Source organism: Pistacia vera, unplaced genomic scaffold (genome assembly GCF_008641045.1).
Source record: "Pistacia vera cultivar Batoury unplaced genomic scaffold, PisVer_v2 Contig268, whole genome shotgun sequence".
NCBI classification, from domain to species: Eukaryota; Viridiplantae; Streptophyta; class Magnoliopsida; order Sapindales; family Anacardiaceae; genus Pistacia; species Pistacia vera.
Genome location: NW_022196077.1, coordinates 7,571 through 23,113, shown reverse-complemented (window position 1 = coordinate 23,113; position 15,543 = coordinate 7,571). Strand labels below are relative to the sequence as shown.

The window sequence follows — 15,543 nt, the reverse complement described above, 5'->3', positions numbered from 1 at the left end:
CTCAAGCTACTAGATGGAAACTGAAGATCGACAACGCTTTGAGACACTATAAATATCAAGAATCTTCAACACAATGTTTAGCTTGTTTGAAAAATATAAGCATAAGTGTCTTAAAATTATATAACTGAAATAAAAACCATCAAAAATAGTAGATTTAAAAAAAAAAAAATTAATATAAAATAATTTATTAATATCCCTAAAAAAAGAATTATTTTAAAAGCAAAAAATGGAATTAAAATGGCATATTAACCAAAAAAAAAAAAAAAAACATTTTCTGCTTTTGATAAATAAGTCTTGAAAATATAGAAGAAGGTGGCTGGAATCTGACGTAATAGCGCACTAACGGCTAGATCTGGCCAGTAGTGCACCAATATGGTCTTTTTCGGCTAGATCTACCATGGATCGGCTAGATCCACGGTAGATCTGGTCGGAAAAGACCAGATCGGTGCACTACCAGCTAGATCTAGCCGTTAGTGCACCATTACGTCAGATTCCAACCACCTTTCGACGGTGGTTGTCGGAATCTCACAAATGTGAGTGAGTGGATGTGCTTTTGTCAATTTATAAATTTTTTGCCAGATTCTGGCCTCCACCATCGGAATATGGCATAATGGCGCATGATATGGCCTTTTTCGGCCAGATCCACCACGGATCGGCCAGATCGATGCATTACCGGCTATATAACTATTAGTGCGCCATTACGTCAGATTCCAGCCACTTTCCGATGGTGGTTGCCGGAATCTCATAAATGTGAGTGAATGAAGGTGTTTTTGTCAATTTATAAATTTTTTTTGTTGCGTTGTTTAGTTAAGTTAACAAACTTACTGGGGTTTAAAAAAGTTGAATATTATGGAATAGAGGAATAGGATATTAAAAAAAAAATAAAACAAAGGCAGCCATAACTTCTTAATTATAAATAAAAAAAGGGAAGAAATATTACAAAAATAAAAAGAGACACTTACCTTTCAATTAGCCCTAGAATAGAAGTTCAGATTTGCACTGGAGCTATCGGAAATTGTAGATCGACACCGCTTTGAGGGACTACTAGTATCAAGAATTAAAATAGAAACATAAGAGATATAAACGAGATCTACATATATAAGCTACTTCAAACTATTTAAAAAGATAGAAAAATAGATTTAAGAAATCAAATAGAGTGACAAACATACAACTTTGAGGGTTTTCCAACATCCAATTGAGCAATTACTTTTCTTTAAGAAATCAAGGATCGTGGAAATACTTGAATAGTTGACTTGGGTTTTGGTTTGAGAGAGACGAGAGAGAATGTAAGAAAGTAGAAACATGTGAGAGAGAGACGCCTACGAGTTGGAAAAAAAAGAGTAGATCCCACTAGAGGTGGAAAAGTAACCCGGCCCGCGGCGGGTTACTTCTTTTGGCGGGTTGGTCCTAACCCGCCCGCCAACAAAGGCAGGCCGGGTTAGGCCCACCATTTTTGGGGTAATGGTTGGCCCAACTCGGCCCGCCGGGTTAGGCTGCTGGTCAGGCTGGGTTAACCCTATTTTTTTATTTTTTTTTGGTTTTATTTAGTTAACTTTTCAAATAAATAATTTATAAATTAATAAATGTAATTTTTTTATTTATTAACATTTCAAATATTAATTCAATTTTAATACAATAAAATTGTAATATAAGAAACATTAGATTTATTCATTCAATTGATGAAACTTTAGCATAAGAATGAATTATATTTTATATAAGACATGGAAATTTAAGAATAAGACTTTAGTATTTAATTTTTTTTATATTTTACGTACCATAAAAAATAATAATAACAATGTGTCAAATATTACGAAGTTTTATACATTTTAATATTTATGATTTAGAAGTATAGTTTAATATTATTGTGTAAAATTATTTGTAAGAGTTCAATCATAATAGTTTAATTAAAAGAATTAAAAAAATGGGAGAAACTTGAAAAAAATAATTAATTTTTTATTTTTTTTGGGCCAACCCGGCGGGTTGCGGGTTGCCATATAGCAACTCGGCCCGCCCGGGGGTTGCATGCGGGTTTGGTTCAACATGGCCCGCCTATGAGGCGGTCCGGGTTGAACCCTCTCTAATGCAAGCCGGGTTAGGGTTGACCCGCCTAACCCGACCCATTTGTTCCACCTCTAGATCCCACACTTCACTTCACTTGACTTAAATATTAAACAGCACACTCTTCAGTCTTCCCCATGTTGGTCTTTGTCCAATATTAAATAATATTTTTTATACCCACATAATATTTGTTATGCCCCGTCTAACAAATATTATTACAATTAATAACTAAATAACCTAGTTGATTAATTGGAGACAAAAACATATAGATTCAGTTTTAAAGATTAATTCATACCTGAGTATCAATCTTCTTGAATGAACATTTTTCTTTGCTTCGAGTTTGCAATTAAAAAATAAAGCAAGAGATTAAAAGAATTAATTTTTCACAAACTGAAAATATTATTAATTTTTCTCTGATTAAAAATGTACATAAGCTTCTCCTTATGTAGAGAAGTCCGGATTTCAAATGAGTTAAATCCGTAAAACAAGACAAATCAAAACAAAGATAATAACATTAGAGTCTACATGTCTCCCACATGTCATCCAAAGACAAGTTATTATATCTTTAATTATTACAAAAGACAATATACAACATCCAATACTTTCTTTTAATCTGGATCGTTGAATTCTATTGGCAAAATCCTGGATGTCCACTCATTATCTTCCGTTTGTTTGATATACGTCAGCGTATTACATGTTGGACATTTTCGGTTGTTCAAATCTCCATCTTCTAGGTTTTTATTAATCTTTGAAATTATCCACTTCTATAAGATCAATAAAATCTTTTAGAGTTTCATCTTCCTAGACTTCCTGGTCATAAGCTAAAACCAACCTTAGAAGATTAATAGTACCTTCCATTAAAGTCTGCTTTGATAGATGGGCTAAATCAAACCCTTCTAATAACGTTCCTAACTGGGCTTGGTTATGCTTGAAGAGTGTATCATGGATTGTCGCAAACCTATCTGGTAACACTATCACTATCCCATTATGGATATGGACAGTAGCATTTGCTTTAACAAGCTCCTTCAGTTTGGATTTAACCAGTAGCAATTTTGCAATATGCAGCTTGGTCCAATGTTCCTCTTCTTTCCTTTGAATTTCTTCTAGGGCATAGGATCCCATTCTCACCTCGTTATCTAACATAATTCGGTACCATGGTTCTACAAGAAATTCCCATATTTGTACAGGTTGAACATTATAGCTCTTTTGCAATGAGGAAGTAATCATGCAAGTGAAAGTGTCAACCTTTCTATTCAATACACAAAACGTTTGTTTAACCTCGTCTGGCATATTCGGGTCCACCATTGCTTCCTGTACATCAATTTCCATTGTATAAATCCATCCTCTATTCAAAAGGTCTTTGGAATAACATTTTCTAAAGATTTTTCATGGAACATACAATTCCATAGCGCCATTAGGATAAACTGCTAATCTTTGGACCAAATCCGGCAAGACAGTTTTTTCCAATTTCACTATTAGATCATTCAAATTCTCGAGTTTTAGATTCACCATGTCAAACAAATGACATTTTCTTATTACCTTGATTTTTTGAATTCTTGCTTCATAAAGTAGAGCAGTTCCTCTAAATTCCTCATCTTCATAAAACAGTTTATCAGCTTCCAGCCAAGCTAACCTTCTTGCTAATTTCTCTAAACACCTCTGTAGTTGTACTTCCCCTTGTCTTGTCACCAATGCGATTCTAATTTGGGTTTCCAAATTCTCCCAGAGTGTTTGGCTAGCTGAAGTTAATCTTAAGCCTTTTGGAAAGCTAAACCTCTCACAAATATCCGCGTCAATTAACCGCTTTTTTTGTGGAGTGTGTGAAGTCACCACGCTTGCAGCGCTTGATGATGAATCCTCAGAATTCTTTGTCTTTGGCAGTGGACAATTAGCCCGTTCATGTCCTTCATGTTTACAAGACCAGCAAACTATTGCTTTCTTTTGAGTCTTCTGGCTTTCCTTCTTAGGAGTAACCTCATTTTTAGAAGTAATTTCCTTCGTAGAAGTACCTTTTAAACGTTGAAATTTTGGGTTTCTTCTTTCCGAAGTATCAGAGTCATAGTCCCGACTCTTTCCTTCTTTAACCTGCTTTGCCACAGTGACGTGCTTAGGAGTAGAGATCACCTGTTTATCCGCAGTTTTCTCCTTTTTAGCAATAACCCTTAGAGCCGAAGTTATCTTCAAGAGACAATTCCTCCTCAAGTGTCCTCGTTGTTTACACTTGGAGCATGAGAAGTGACTTCCAGTTTCCTTCTTGTCCGTCATTATCCTGTAATTTTTCAAAGAAATGTCTGGACAAAAAGTCAGCAACAAAGTTAGATTTACCAGAAATATACTCAAATTTGATTCTATAATTTGCAAACCAAATCTGTCATCTGATTAGTCTAGCTTTGTCATCCTTTAAAGAGAGTTTTATAAAAGTTTTTAAATATTTAAAGTCTATCCTTAAAGTAAATTCTTGACTGATTATGAACAATCGGAATTGGTCAATACATTCTTTCGCTGCTAAAACTTCTTTTTCATGAACATGATAGTTTATCTCAGCAGGAGAGAATTTTCCTGACGCATATCGACAATCCGTTCAATATTATCAGTACCCTTAGCCTTAAGCACACCTCTCCAATACAAGTGAGACGCATCGCTCTCTATAATAAACGTATCTTCATCTTCCGGGAGTTTTAATGGTTTTAATTGCTTTGTCAAGGCTTTGGTCCGCTTAACACAATTAGTGTCTTCAAGTGTCCAAACCCAAGGCATTTTATCACTAAGTTTAAACGTTAAGCCATTGATTACATTAGCGAGATCAGGAACATACTCATGCATGTAATTGGCTAATCCAAGAAATTGCTGTAACATGTGCTTATCTTCCATCACATCTGGAAACTCTAGCAACTTCTTCGAGATATGCTCTTGGAGTTGAATGCCTCTTTCACCTATCTCAACACCTAAGAACTTCACATTGTTCTTAAACTATTCTACCTTTCTTTCAGATAGAATCATTCCATTATCAAGGAACCTTTTGATTACCAGTCTAAGATGATTTACATGTTCTTCTTTAGTCTTACTAAAAACCAGAACATCATCAATATAAACTACACAAAAGTTAGAAAAGTCTCCAAAGACTTTATCTATTTTCCTTTGGAATATTGATGGTACCTGCTTAAGTCCAAAAGGCAGAACCATCCATTCAAACAATCCTTTTGAATAGGTGAAAGCCGTCAAATGAATGCTTGACTCCTCCATTTTGATCTGCCAAAATCCTGACTTTAGATCGAATTTTGAAATTTTTTCCAAATCTAGCTTTATTCAAACAAGTTGATTTGTTTGGTATCTTTTAGGCGTCATCAATAGTTTTCTCATTTAATTGCCAATAATCGATAACCATCCGCGCTTTTCCTCTTTCCTACTCAGCTCTATTCATGACCATGAATGTTGGCGAAGAGTGTGGGCTTTTACTAGCGCGTATTAATTGCTTTTCTAGCAATTATGGTATTTGCTTGCTAAATTCCTCTTCTGCATCAGGAGTATAAGGATAGAATTTGGTAGTTATTGTATCATCATCCTTCCTTAATTTAACCAAAGCATATAGACTGTTCATTTCCCATAACTTTAATGGTTGATCATCAAAGCATGGAGAAAGTTTCTCTTTAAAGGATTTTACAAGTTCCTCAATCCTTAAAGAGCTCTTTTGGCTTTTATTTTCAACCTTCAAGACTATTTCCTTATGTGTTGGTTTATCCGTGCTTTCAGGGCATGCACTAGAGGGACCAATCTCCTGCGATATACCCCGTGCGATACGATTTGAATGATGACTAGGATACAATCTTTGAAAGAAAACATTACAAGCCCCATCCACTTCTTCTGCTTCAGAAGCTTTCAACCACCGTTTTTCCTTTTCCAAAATTTGGAAAACAATGTGATCTACTTCTTTCCTTAGTTTCACTGGTCTAAAATTGTTTCTTACTTTCGAAACTTCAGGCTTAGCAAGAATAGAGATTTTATGACCTCCAAGGATAATGTGGTCGTTATCCTGAGCAAATGGTCTAACTTCTGCTTGCCCACGCAGAAAGCTATTTCCGTGAATAAAATCTACTTCTAAGTAATCCACTATTAGGACTTCCCTTAGAGTAAATTTTTTCTCATTTAACAGTACAACCACATTTTCAACCACATCTGTGATCATACTTTGACCTCCATCTGCAACCGTATTTAGGATTGGTTTTTCCAATGATTTCCAAAGCTCTCTGGAAAACAGTGCTTTCTTGCAATACATTTGGTTTCTCCTGTGTCTACAAGAATATCCAGAGTATACTCCTCATATTCTGGAAAACACAGTTTAACACGAATGCAAGTGTCAATAGTTCCCTGAACTATCGCATGATAATGCATTTCATAACTCATCATTATTTTCGTGCTTGGAGTTTCGTCTTCATATACTGGAATTTGTACAGATTTATATCCAACTATTTTCCTGTTACTACTACTCCCGACATCACTAGCAGTGTCATCTACTTCCAGTATATTTTTCCTTGATATGATAGGTTGAATTTCCCTATTCCGCTCTAGAGACAACGAGTTTCTAGGCGTAGGAAGAGTAACATTAACCTGATTACCAAGTTCCTAGATTTGAATTCCCTGATTTGGGTTTAATTCCACCACGCTGGGTTGTGTCGAATACTGTAAAACCCACCGTTTCGGCCACGTAAGAGCCTTATCATTGACTACCGTAAGTCAAATTGGAATTACAAATCCTGTCCTGGGCCATGAACCTCAGTATTTGCACTAGAGTTCATTCGTATAGGATTAACAGAATTTATCAATCGATAAATCAACCTATATTGTATTGATATTATATCACTAGAAGCCATTAAATCTTCTAGCCCTGAAGTATGAATTCGAAGAACCATAATCTGTTTGAGATTTGGATCCTCAAGACTAACCATATATCCTGGTTTAACTATCCCATAGGCATCTCCCAAAGTCAGGTTAGCGTGAAAACCGCCAACTAAAGCGTTTCCGAACGTAAGTCATCGTCTATCCAGTAAAGCTACCTGAACAGGTACATTCATTCGTTCATGGAATAATCCTTGTACACATATCTGTACAGCACCAAGTTGCACATAATTATACTTGCCATTTGCCTGTTTGGCAAGATTTCTAACCTTTTGTAGTCACTCATCATTCGAGAGTACTAATTCTCCTTCTCGAGACTAAGATAAAGGTACACGAACAAGTTTTTCGTGTATGTCTTCTAAGCCTTCAGCTTTAAATAACCACTTAGAGCATTTTTCAAAAACTTCTTTAGGTGTTAACCTCAAAATTACTCAATTCTCCGGGCTACCTGAGTGATCCTCGTAATTAGGTGATGAACTAATTACCAAATTAGGATTTTCATCTTCATTTCTAACCAATTCTGCTATTCTTAAGATACTCATTAAGACTACTAGTCATTTGCATGAATATACCGATTCGTTGAAGAATTGAAGATTGTTCCTCAAAAGTTATGCCTTTTGGGTCATCCTCCGAAGAATCCGAATCTTCAGAATAATCCAAAATTAATTCATAAACCTCATCATCTGAATCAATTTCGTATCCCCAAACTGGCTCAAATTTAGAAGTTTGGCTTTTAGCGTTGACTTCCAAAAATCTTATTGCTGTCTTCTTCTTTCCCTTATAAGGGCATTTATCTGCAAAATGATTATTGTCACCGCAAATCCAGCAACAATTACAATCTTTTGCGTTTTTGCCAGATGGGTAGGTAGCACAATACCTACGCGCTCTGCGTTCCTTAGCATTGAGTCTACCTCTCCCTGTTCACCTAATAAACCTTCCATGATCCGGAAGATTCCGTTTATTAGTAACATATATTTTTACCATATTACGGAAACGTTTCGGCCTAGAGTTCCTTTTACCAAACGATTCTTTCTGTTTTATATGTTTTTCCAACTTTGTTGTTTAGCCGAACTCCTTGACTCACAGCCATATTGTCTTGGCACCCCATCAAAGTTTTGACAACAAGATTCATTGAACTCAAGCCTTTTGGCCTCTTTATCCAATTTGGCGTTCAAACATCTTGTTCTCATGAGTTGTCTAACAGCTTCTATTCTTCCTCCTAAAGAATCAACAACTTGATTCTTTTCGACTAGAAGCTTAAACGCCTCGTTTGTTGCCTTATCCCATCCTTGGGGAAGCTTAGCAAAGAAAGTGTTCTTCATGACTTCTTGTGTGCCACTAGGCAACTGATAAAAAAATCGTCTATATTCACAGACGAAATTTTCAAACAGACACATGTCACAAAGCCTAAGTTTTGTTAAAGCTTCTATGGCAACTACCTTTGCAAGATTCCTACGGTTATAGTTATCCCAGTAAATTCTCGACAGAGCATATCCTTGAAGAGTGCAAAAATAGCCTCTGCATTCTTCAAGTCCCTTACAGTAACTAACAGACCCGTACCAGCTTCTAAACTTCTCCAGAAGCTTCCTGTAGCTCCCTGCAGTGTGGATCTGAGAAATCTATAAGTATCACTATGTCCAAAATTTTTATTTTGCACATGAATCGAGTTAACAGTTTCCCATGCTTCAATTGCATCCGTAACATTCGTGACACAATCTATGTTTAGAAAATTTCCACTAGATGGTATCTGCACCATTTTAGGTACTCCCTTAGGTATAAACTCCGGCCTTATCTTTGTAGGATAGGTTGGTTTATATTCGGATTTGGAGATTTCCTTAAGGAATCCTTCAAAAGAATTTAAAAGGTTACGAATTCCTTCGAGCGGATCATCTTTAAACTAGATTCCCTGAGTCTAGGGATTAGCTCATCAAGCTCCGCATTTTTTGGGCTTGGAGTAATTTTCAAACCTCCAGTTTCTTCCCTTTTCCAATTAATCAACTAGGTTGTTTAGTTATTAAATATTACCGAAACGAACCGATTTACACAAAAAAAAAAAACCGAACTTTTGATTTGGTTTTTGAATTTTTTTTCCCACCCGTATCGTGTCGTGTGCTTTAGAGAAGACCACAACTTAAATGTTAAAGTAGGAGAGAGAATGAAGCAGTAAGAGAGCCACACAAAAAAAAAAAAGTAATACACACTAATAATCCTCTCTCACCGACTTTTTTCTCACAATTTGATGTGGTAGCTTGTAATTAGTTAGCTTACAGTTAATTAGTAGGACCCATGTGGAACTCATGTGAAACATCTTATAAACTGACTAATTATAAGTTGTGATGTCAAGATTATGAGAGAAAATTTGTGAGAAAGAATGATTGCATTAATTTCAATTTGAACAGAAGTGACCAATAAACGATATATAATATTTGTTAGTCAATATTGCTCTAAACTTTAACAGAGATAATGGCATGGACGGTCCGTCCGTCCCTGAGGACAATGCTGACTATAGTCTTTTATTATTATTATTATTAGAGTAAACGACTTTTTCCCACGCAAAGTTTGCCTTAATGACACATTTCCACCCAAAAAATTTCAAAATACCATTTTTGTCACCCAAAGTTAATATTTTGTTACCACTCAAAGCCGATTCTAGTAGCAAAATTCTACTCATCACCATCATTTGAACATTTGGTCTCCTCTCTACAAAATCTCTCACTCTGACATCTGATATTTTGCCGATTGTTGGCCACCGCAAAGCTAGGATTTCCTATTCTTAGATATTTTCGGCTAATTCCGACGACGAATATTCAATTGATCACCACCATTTGATCCACCGCTTCCACTCTACAAAAACCCTTTTACTCTGGATTTTGGTAACTTGTCGAACGCCGATTGAGAAAGTGAAGTGTATTTTAGATATTAATAAAATATAAATATTGGGTGAGAAAGTGATATTTTAAAAGTTTTTGGGTGGGAAATGTCATTAAGGCAAACCTTGGGTAGGGAAAAGTCGTTTACTCTTATTATTATTATTGTTTCGGGGAAAGCTTGATCAAATGAGAAAAATGCTCTAGTACGACTATTTAACTATATATATATATATATAGTAAAATCTCTCTATAGTTATAATAGTGGGACTAACTAATTTTATTACTATGAGGAGGTTATAACTTAATAAAGGTATAGTTAATTTTTTTTTCTTATTTCATAATTCATGTTTTAGTAGTACAATATTAGGATTTCAATTCATTTTTTAATAATATTAGAGTTTCAATTCAGCGCTTCAGTTGCCTACTTTTGAAACAGATAGAAGATCATGTTTTGAAACCAACAAAGATAACATTCTTGACAGAATTGTAAATGCAGTTGCTGCACGGCAATTGATGTGAAGTCACAAACAATTGCCAATTGTTTAAAGCATTACAAAATTACGACCCCTAATGTCAATGAATTGCAAGTTACAAATGAAGTTGATGAAGAGAATCAAAGAGTCATTGTAGAATTGAGTGATCAAATTTAACAACTTCATCACACTAATTGAATGAATTAATGTCTTCCTTAATCATCCAAATAAGTAACAAGTCATGTATGCTTTAACAAAAGAAGAAATCATTTCTACAATTAAACAAGAAGAGAAAGAAAATAATTATGAGGATGATAGTACAAAAATAAAAAAAGTTTCATGTTAAGAAGCTCTAAACATGCTTGAGAAGCTAGAAATGTTTTGGTTTTAACAAAAAAATGTCCATACTAGCGAGTAATGTACTCGCAAGTTAAAAGATGTGGTAACAACTTTAAAGCATAAATTATTGTTCCAAGCAACTTTAGATAAATATTTTATTTCATCTTAAACCTTTAATGTAACATATTATATATTTTTTTGAAATATACAGATAATTATTACTATGTGAAGGCAACCTTCCTTAAGACGGGAATTAAAAAAATTATAACTTATTATAATGTGGAATTTATTCTTATTTATAACTATCCTAAATTATGAATATAATTTTTTATGACTATGTAGAGTTTATTCCTATATAGAGTATCATTATAGAGAAGTTTGACTGTAGTTCATGTACATATTAATTATACTTCCTTTGAAATTTCTTTGGCCAATTGTATTAGCTAATTGACTAAGTCAAGTCCTGTAATCAAATATTATTTTCTTGCGAATGGATGATTTTTTTATTCATGTTCACACATGTTTATGAAATGTCTATAAATCGATGAAGGGTTCTTCTTCTTGAGTCACCAAACTCTTCTCCTCCTTTAGTCCCAATTTCCTTTTCGATTCCATAAGTTTAAGGTTTGATCTCTAAATTCCGTTTTAATTTGAATTCGGTAGAAGGAAAAAAATATTTCTCAATGTTGTTTTCTTCTCTTATTAAATTGGTTAACTGACAGTTAATAATGTGAAGTTCATCTCTGGAGATGAAATTCTTTGCAGTTCATAGTGGAAGATAATCATAGGTGTGCTTTGTATTTTCTTGTTTTAGAATTCTAAATAAATATCAATATTATATATATGAACTATTATTAAATATTTTTGCAGAGGTCCTAAATGAATACCCCCAGAAAATGAAGGTTATAATATGGGACCTTCTTCCCGAAGCCGCCATAGCAAGCTCTCGAAATCTGGAAGAAGGATTGCTTTATATATATAAACCAATATATGGAGACCAATTTGCATGGTAAAGATTTTAGTTAAATATCTCTTCTTCAGTCTTGATCACTCGTGATATAGATTCTCAGACGTATCGGCAACCAAATCCCTACTTTGCAAGCTAAAACACATCCTTTTATTGCCCATCAATATTGAACCCGGCCTTGAAGAGCTCTAGGCATGGTGTTCATATCTGGAGATGAAATTCTTGTTGGGCTTGGGTTTCCCTCATGTGGAGGATGGCCCAACTAAAGCCCCAAAATTAAGAGTCAGTGTGAGGGGTATATAATATATTTTATCATTTTTTTCTCAGAGAAACTTTGCTAAAAACTTTGGCAAATCAGTGGCAGATTTAATATATTCTGCAGCTTCTTAGTTAATTGGTCTTTTACTTTGTTAGCTAAACACTATAAATCGCTACAGCGCTTTGATTAGCATATTTATGTTGTTTGAGATTTCAGTCTATTACAGTACTGGTAGCAACTTTTATATCACGTCGGGCCCTCGCCATTACTTATTTCAACCACTACACTTTAATTAATTAATAATTCTCTACAACAAGAGCTTAAGATAATTTATTTGGCTCCTTTCCACACCTATTCAATCAACTCCATTGATTGATATATAAATATATATATAGAAATACATTTAATATAAAATCAAATAAGTAGGGCAGAAAATAATTAAACACTATGTACGTAACTCCAAAAGAGACATTGTAATAGTCTTTTTAGGTACAACTTTTTATGATTCTATATTTCTATTGACCTGAAATCTTGTAATAATCAGAGTGATCCGATTGACTTGACGAAATTAGAATCGATGATCACATAATTATAAATAATCAGCAAGTAAATTGAAACTAAAGATAAAAAAAATGATTTTTAAAGAGGTTTAGCAAGTAAACTCTCAAGCTTATGTCCTTTGTTATCTTATTGATGTATTTGCAATTACAAGAGTAATTGTTAACTCTAAAATTGCCAACCCTTTTACAATGATTTTGAGGAGGTTTAAATACTGCTAGGTTGATACTTGTTATAAGAGTGATTTTCGGGATAATGACTTGCGTTTGGGAAGTTGATCCCATGATTTTTGGTGTGACGATCATGCCGAGATTGCAAAGAGAGTTAATCCTGTGATCTTCTCCTCATCCACGGTTTCGAAGACATCAGCCGAGTAACTCGCTTTACTTTTGATCGCAATTGGCTTCTATTTTTTTTTTTTTTTTTATTTTTTTTTAAGTTACAACTCGCTCTAAGTTATTGCTTACTCCGAGTTGCCTGCACATTCTCGCACAACAGCACTTAAAATCAATATTGAATAAGCAGATGGTTGAGTAACTTGGGTTAATGAAATATATTAAAGTTGGTGTACCAAATTATCAATGAGATAACGCAATGTGTTTTAGCTAGCAAAATTAAGATTCATCTCATAGCTGGCGGGTATAAAGTGTCACAAGGAAGAAACAACTTATAAAACTTCAAGACTTAACGCTCAATTCTTGTAAACACATAATAAATTCCTCGATATCATCGGCCAGACAAAAATACCTATAAAACGACTAACATACAAGTAATCAATTAATAATTTACAGTATTTGATTATAATTCGACTTATTTTTTCCACCCAATATTATGGTCTGAACATGCTTTGCCAAAGCCGCTATTGTAACATCAACAGCATCTTTAAACTCGGCATCGTCGTCACTTGCATTAGGATGCTTGTACGTAACTCTTGGAATTAAGTCAATAACTTTATTTCTCATTCTCTCAACTCTCTCTCTCGGTATCTTCAGCAACTCTTCTTCAATTTTCACTCTCATATTCCCCTTCTCTCCGTCTATATAAACCGAGTACTCCTCCCCATCCGCCGGAAGAAACCACCCGTACTGCGTATACGCCGTGTGAGGCGAAAAGAACACCGGAATGCAACCGGCGAGCACCGAATCGAACGTCGACCGTCGCGTGAACGAGTCGCCTGGTGCTTGCAGGCAAAACTCGGAACTACTCATTGCTTTGATTACTTCACTGGGTTTATAACACTTGCTTGAACCTTCATTGTTTTTGCATGCAACTAGGCTGCACCGGGTTGACTCACCGCATTGCCGTATCAACTCGTTTCGGATTGCCGCTTTCTCTACTCCCTTCCGCGGGGCCCCGATGAAAGTGAACAAGTGGGGCCGTCTTAATCGCCGCATTTTCTGCTGCCATGTCAGCATTTGTTGTGACGTAGACGGATGGAAATAAGAAGGGTAAGGGATGCCGTGTTGGTTCGAGCCCTTCCACAGGTGTCTCTCAACAGTCATCACCGACATTTTCCGTACACGTGGCAGATTAAGAAGACAGTTGGCTCCAAAGTCGGACCCACCTGGAGTCCTCATAAAATCCCATGAGGTTCGCCCTAAAACCATGAAATGATCCTTCCCTTGATGCCGGTCCCACCAAGGCTGCGACCGTAGAAAATCCTGTAATCTGACAGCTAACTTGTCGCGAACGGTGTGATTCGCCTCACGGAATTTACTAGACGCATGAAGCCCACCGTAGAAGGGAACGTAGAAGAGCGTAGCACGTGACGGATCCCACGTGCGAAACAGATGATTTTCCATACGTGCATGGAAGATCATCTCCGCTAAGAACTGGTGGGTCGCGAACCACGGGGCGTGGCCCGGGCCTAAGTCCGTGGCCATATCAGGGAGTGGCTGGCCGAGGCCTTGATTTGCTACGTGAGGACACATGTTGCTGTAGATATTCAAGTGGGAGCAGTTTTTGAGAAGGTCGAAGTTGAACTGTGGGGGTAAATTGTAAATGTAAACTGAGAATGGGGTGTGACTGTAATTTTCATTGTTTATGGAGTTGAGGTTTTTGGTTTTGTGGAGACTGTGAGTGTTTTGTTGTTTGGAGTTTGTGGGAACAGCGGGAGGAAGATAAAGGAAGAGAACAAGAAACCATGTGGTTAAAGAGATGAAAATGAAGAGAATGTAGTTGTAGAATCTTGAATTTGGCTGAGTTTCTTTGGTTTTGGAGAAACAGGGTTTCTTGTCTTTCTCTGTCATTATGAGAAGAGATTAAGAGAAAGATGGGGGGAGAAGCAGAGAAGAGAAGTGAAACTCTTGAAAGTGTAAAGAAGGAAACAAACTTGAAGCTTAAAAAAGTGAAGTAAAATGAATTAAGTGAGGAAATGGGAAAAAATTATGGAGTTTAGGTGAAGAAGTGGGGCTGAGGAAAGTTCTAAAAGCTTTAATGAATTGTATGATAGGAAAAAAGAGGCCGGCTTCTGCGCTTTTATGCACATGATGAGCTTGGTTTATGGCAAATATCTATTTCACCCATCAGGTTTACCTAATGTTTATATGATCCAACTTCTCTAATTCCAATACTAAATATGTAAAAATATTTCCATAAACAATATACCATATAATGAAAGTACTAGATTATCTCTATAAACAACATACTATACAACCGAAATTTTCTCTGAAAAATTCCTGATTTTCTTACAGATTATATCAATTTTACCTATAAAATCATCTAGTTTTGTCAAAAAATTGGAACGAATTTGTGTTGGGTCACATAGAAATAAGAGTAAACCCGATGAGCAAAAAGGTAATGGGTCTTAGTTTACGTGTCAAAATTTGATGAAAGGACCAGGTTACCAAGAAAAATGATAGAAATGAGATTAGTCACATCGTGAATTTGTCAACAGAAGTTGCCACATTTTAAGTGCATATTGGTAGAACATGCATCCCTCTACTAACGTATTTAGCCAGATCTACATTTAATAATTAATAAATTAATTAGGAGTTAATCATCTACTTAATAAGTAGTTAAATTTATTTTTAAGTATTAATTAATTAAAATCTGTTGGGCCAGTTTTGCCTTAAACAATATCTACCACATGTCACCTATATTATATGTTTATTTTGTATCAAATTC

The 15,543-nt window shown here is 35.4% G+C and overlaps 1 protein-coding gene across 1 annotated transcript; it reads right to left on the bottom strand.

The window, feature by feature from the left end:
• Window positions 1–3,793: 3,793 nt before the first annotated feature.
• Window positions 3,794–14,666, bottom strand: LOC116133296 (probable xyloglucan galactosyltransferase GT17). The gene is made up of 2 exons (XM_031419011.1): window positions 13,269–14,666; window positions 3,794–3,826 (listed from the first exon to the last, which is right to left on the bottom strand). The coding sequence occupies exons 1-2, from the start codon at window positions 14,664–14,666 to the stop codon at window positions 3,794–3,796; spliced, it is 1,431 nt and encodes a 476-aa protein (XP_031274871.1).
• Between the last annotated feature and the right edge of the window lie 877 nt (window positions 14,667–15,543).

Excerpts from the sequence above, each read along its gene's own strand:
- LOC116133296 (XM_031419011.1), bottom strand. The coding sequence starts at position 14,666 with ATGACAGAGAAAGACAAGAAACCCTGTTTCTCCAAAACCAAAGAAACT. Across the intron at positions 3,827-13,268 it reads ATGTTACAATAGCGGCTTTG|CTTTCCAAAAGGCTTAAGAT; the intron begins GCAAAGCATGTT and ends TGAGAGGTTTAG.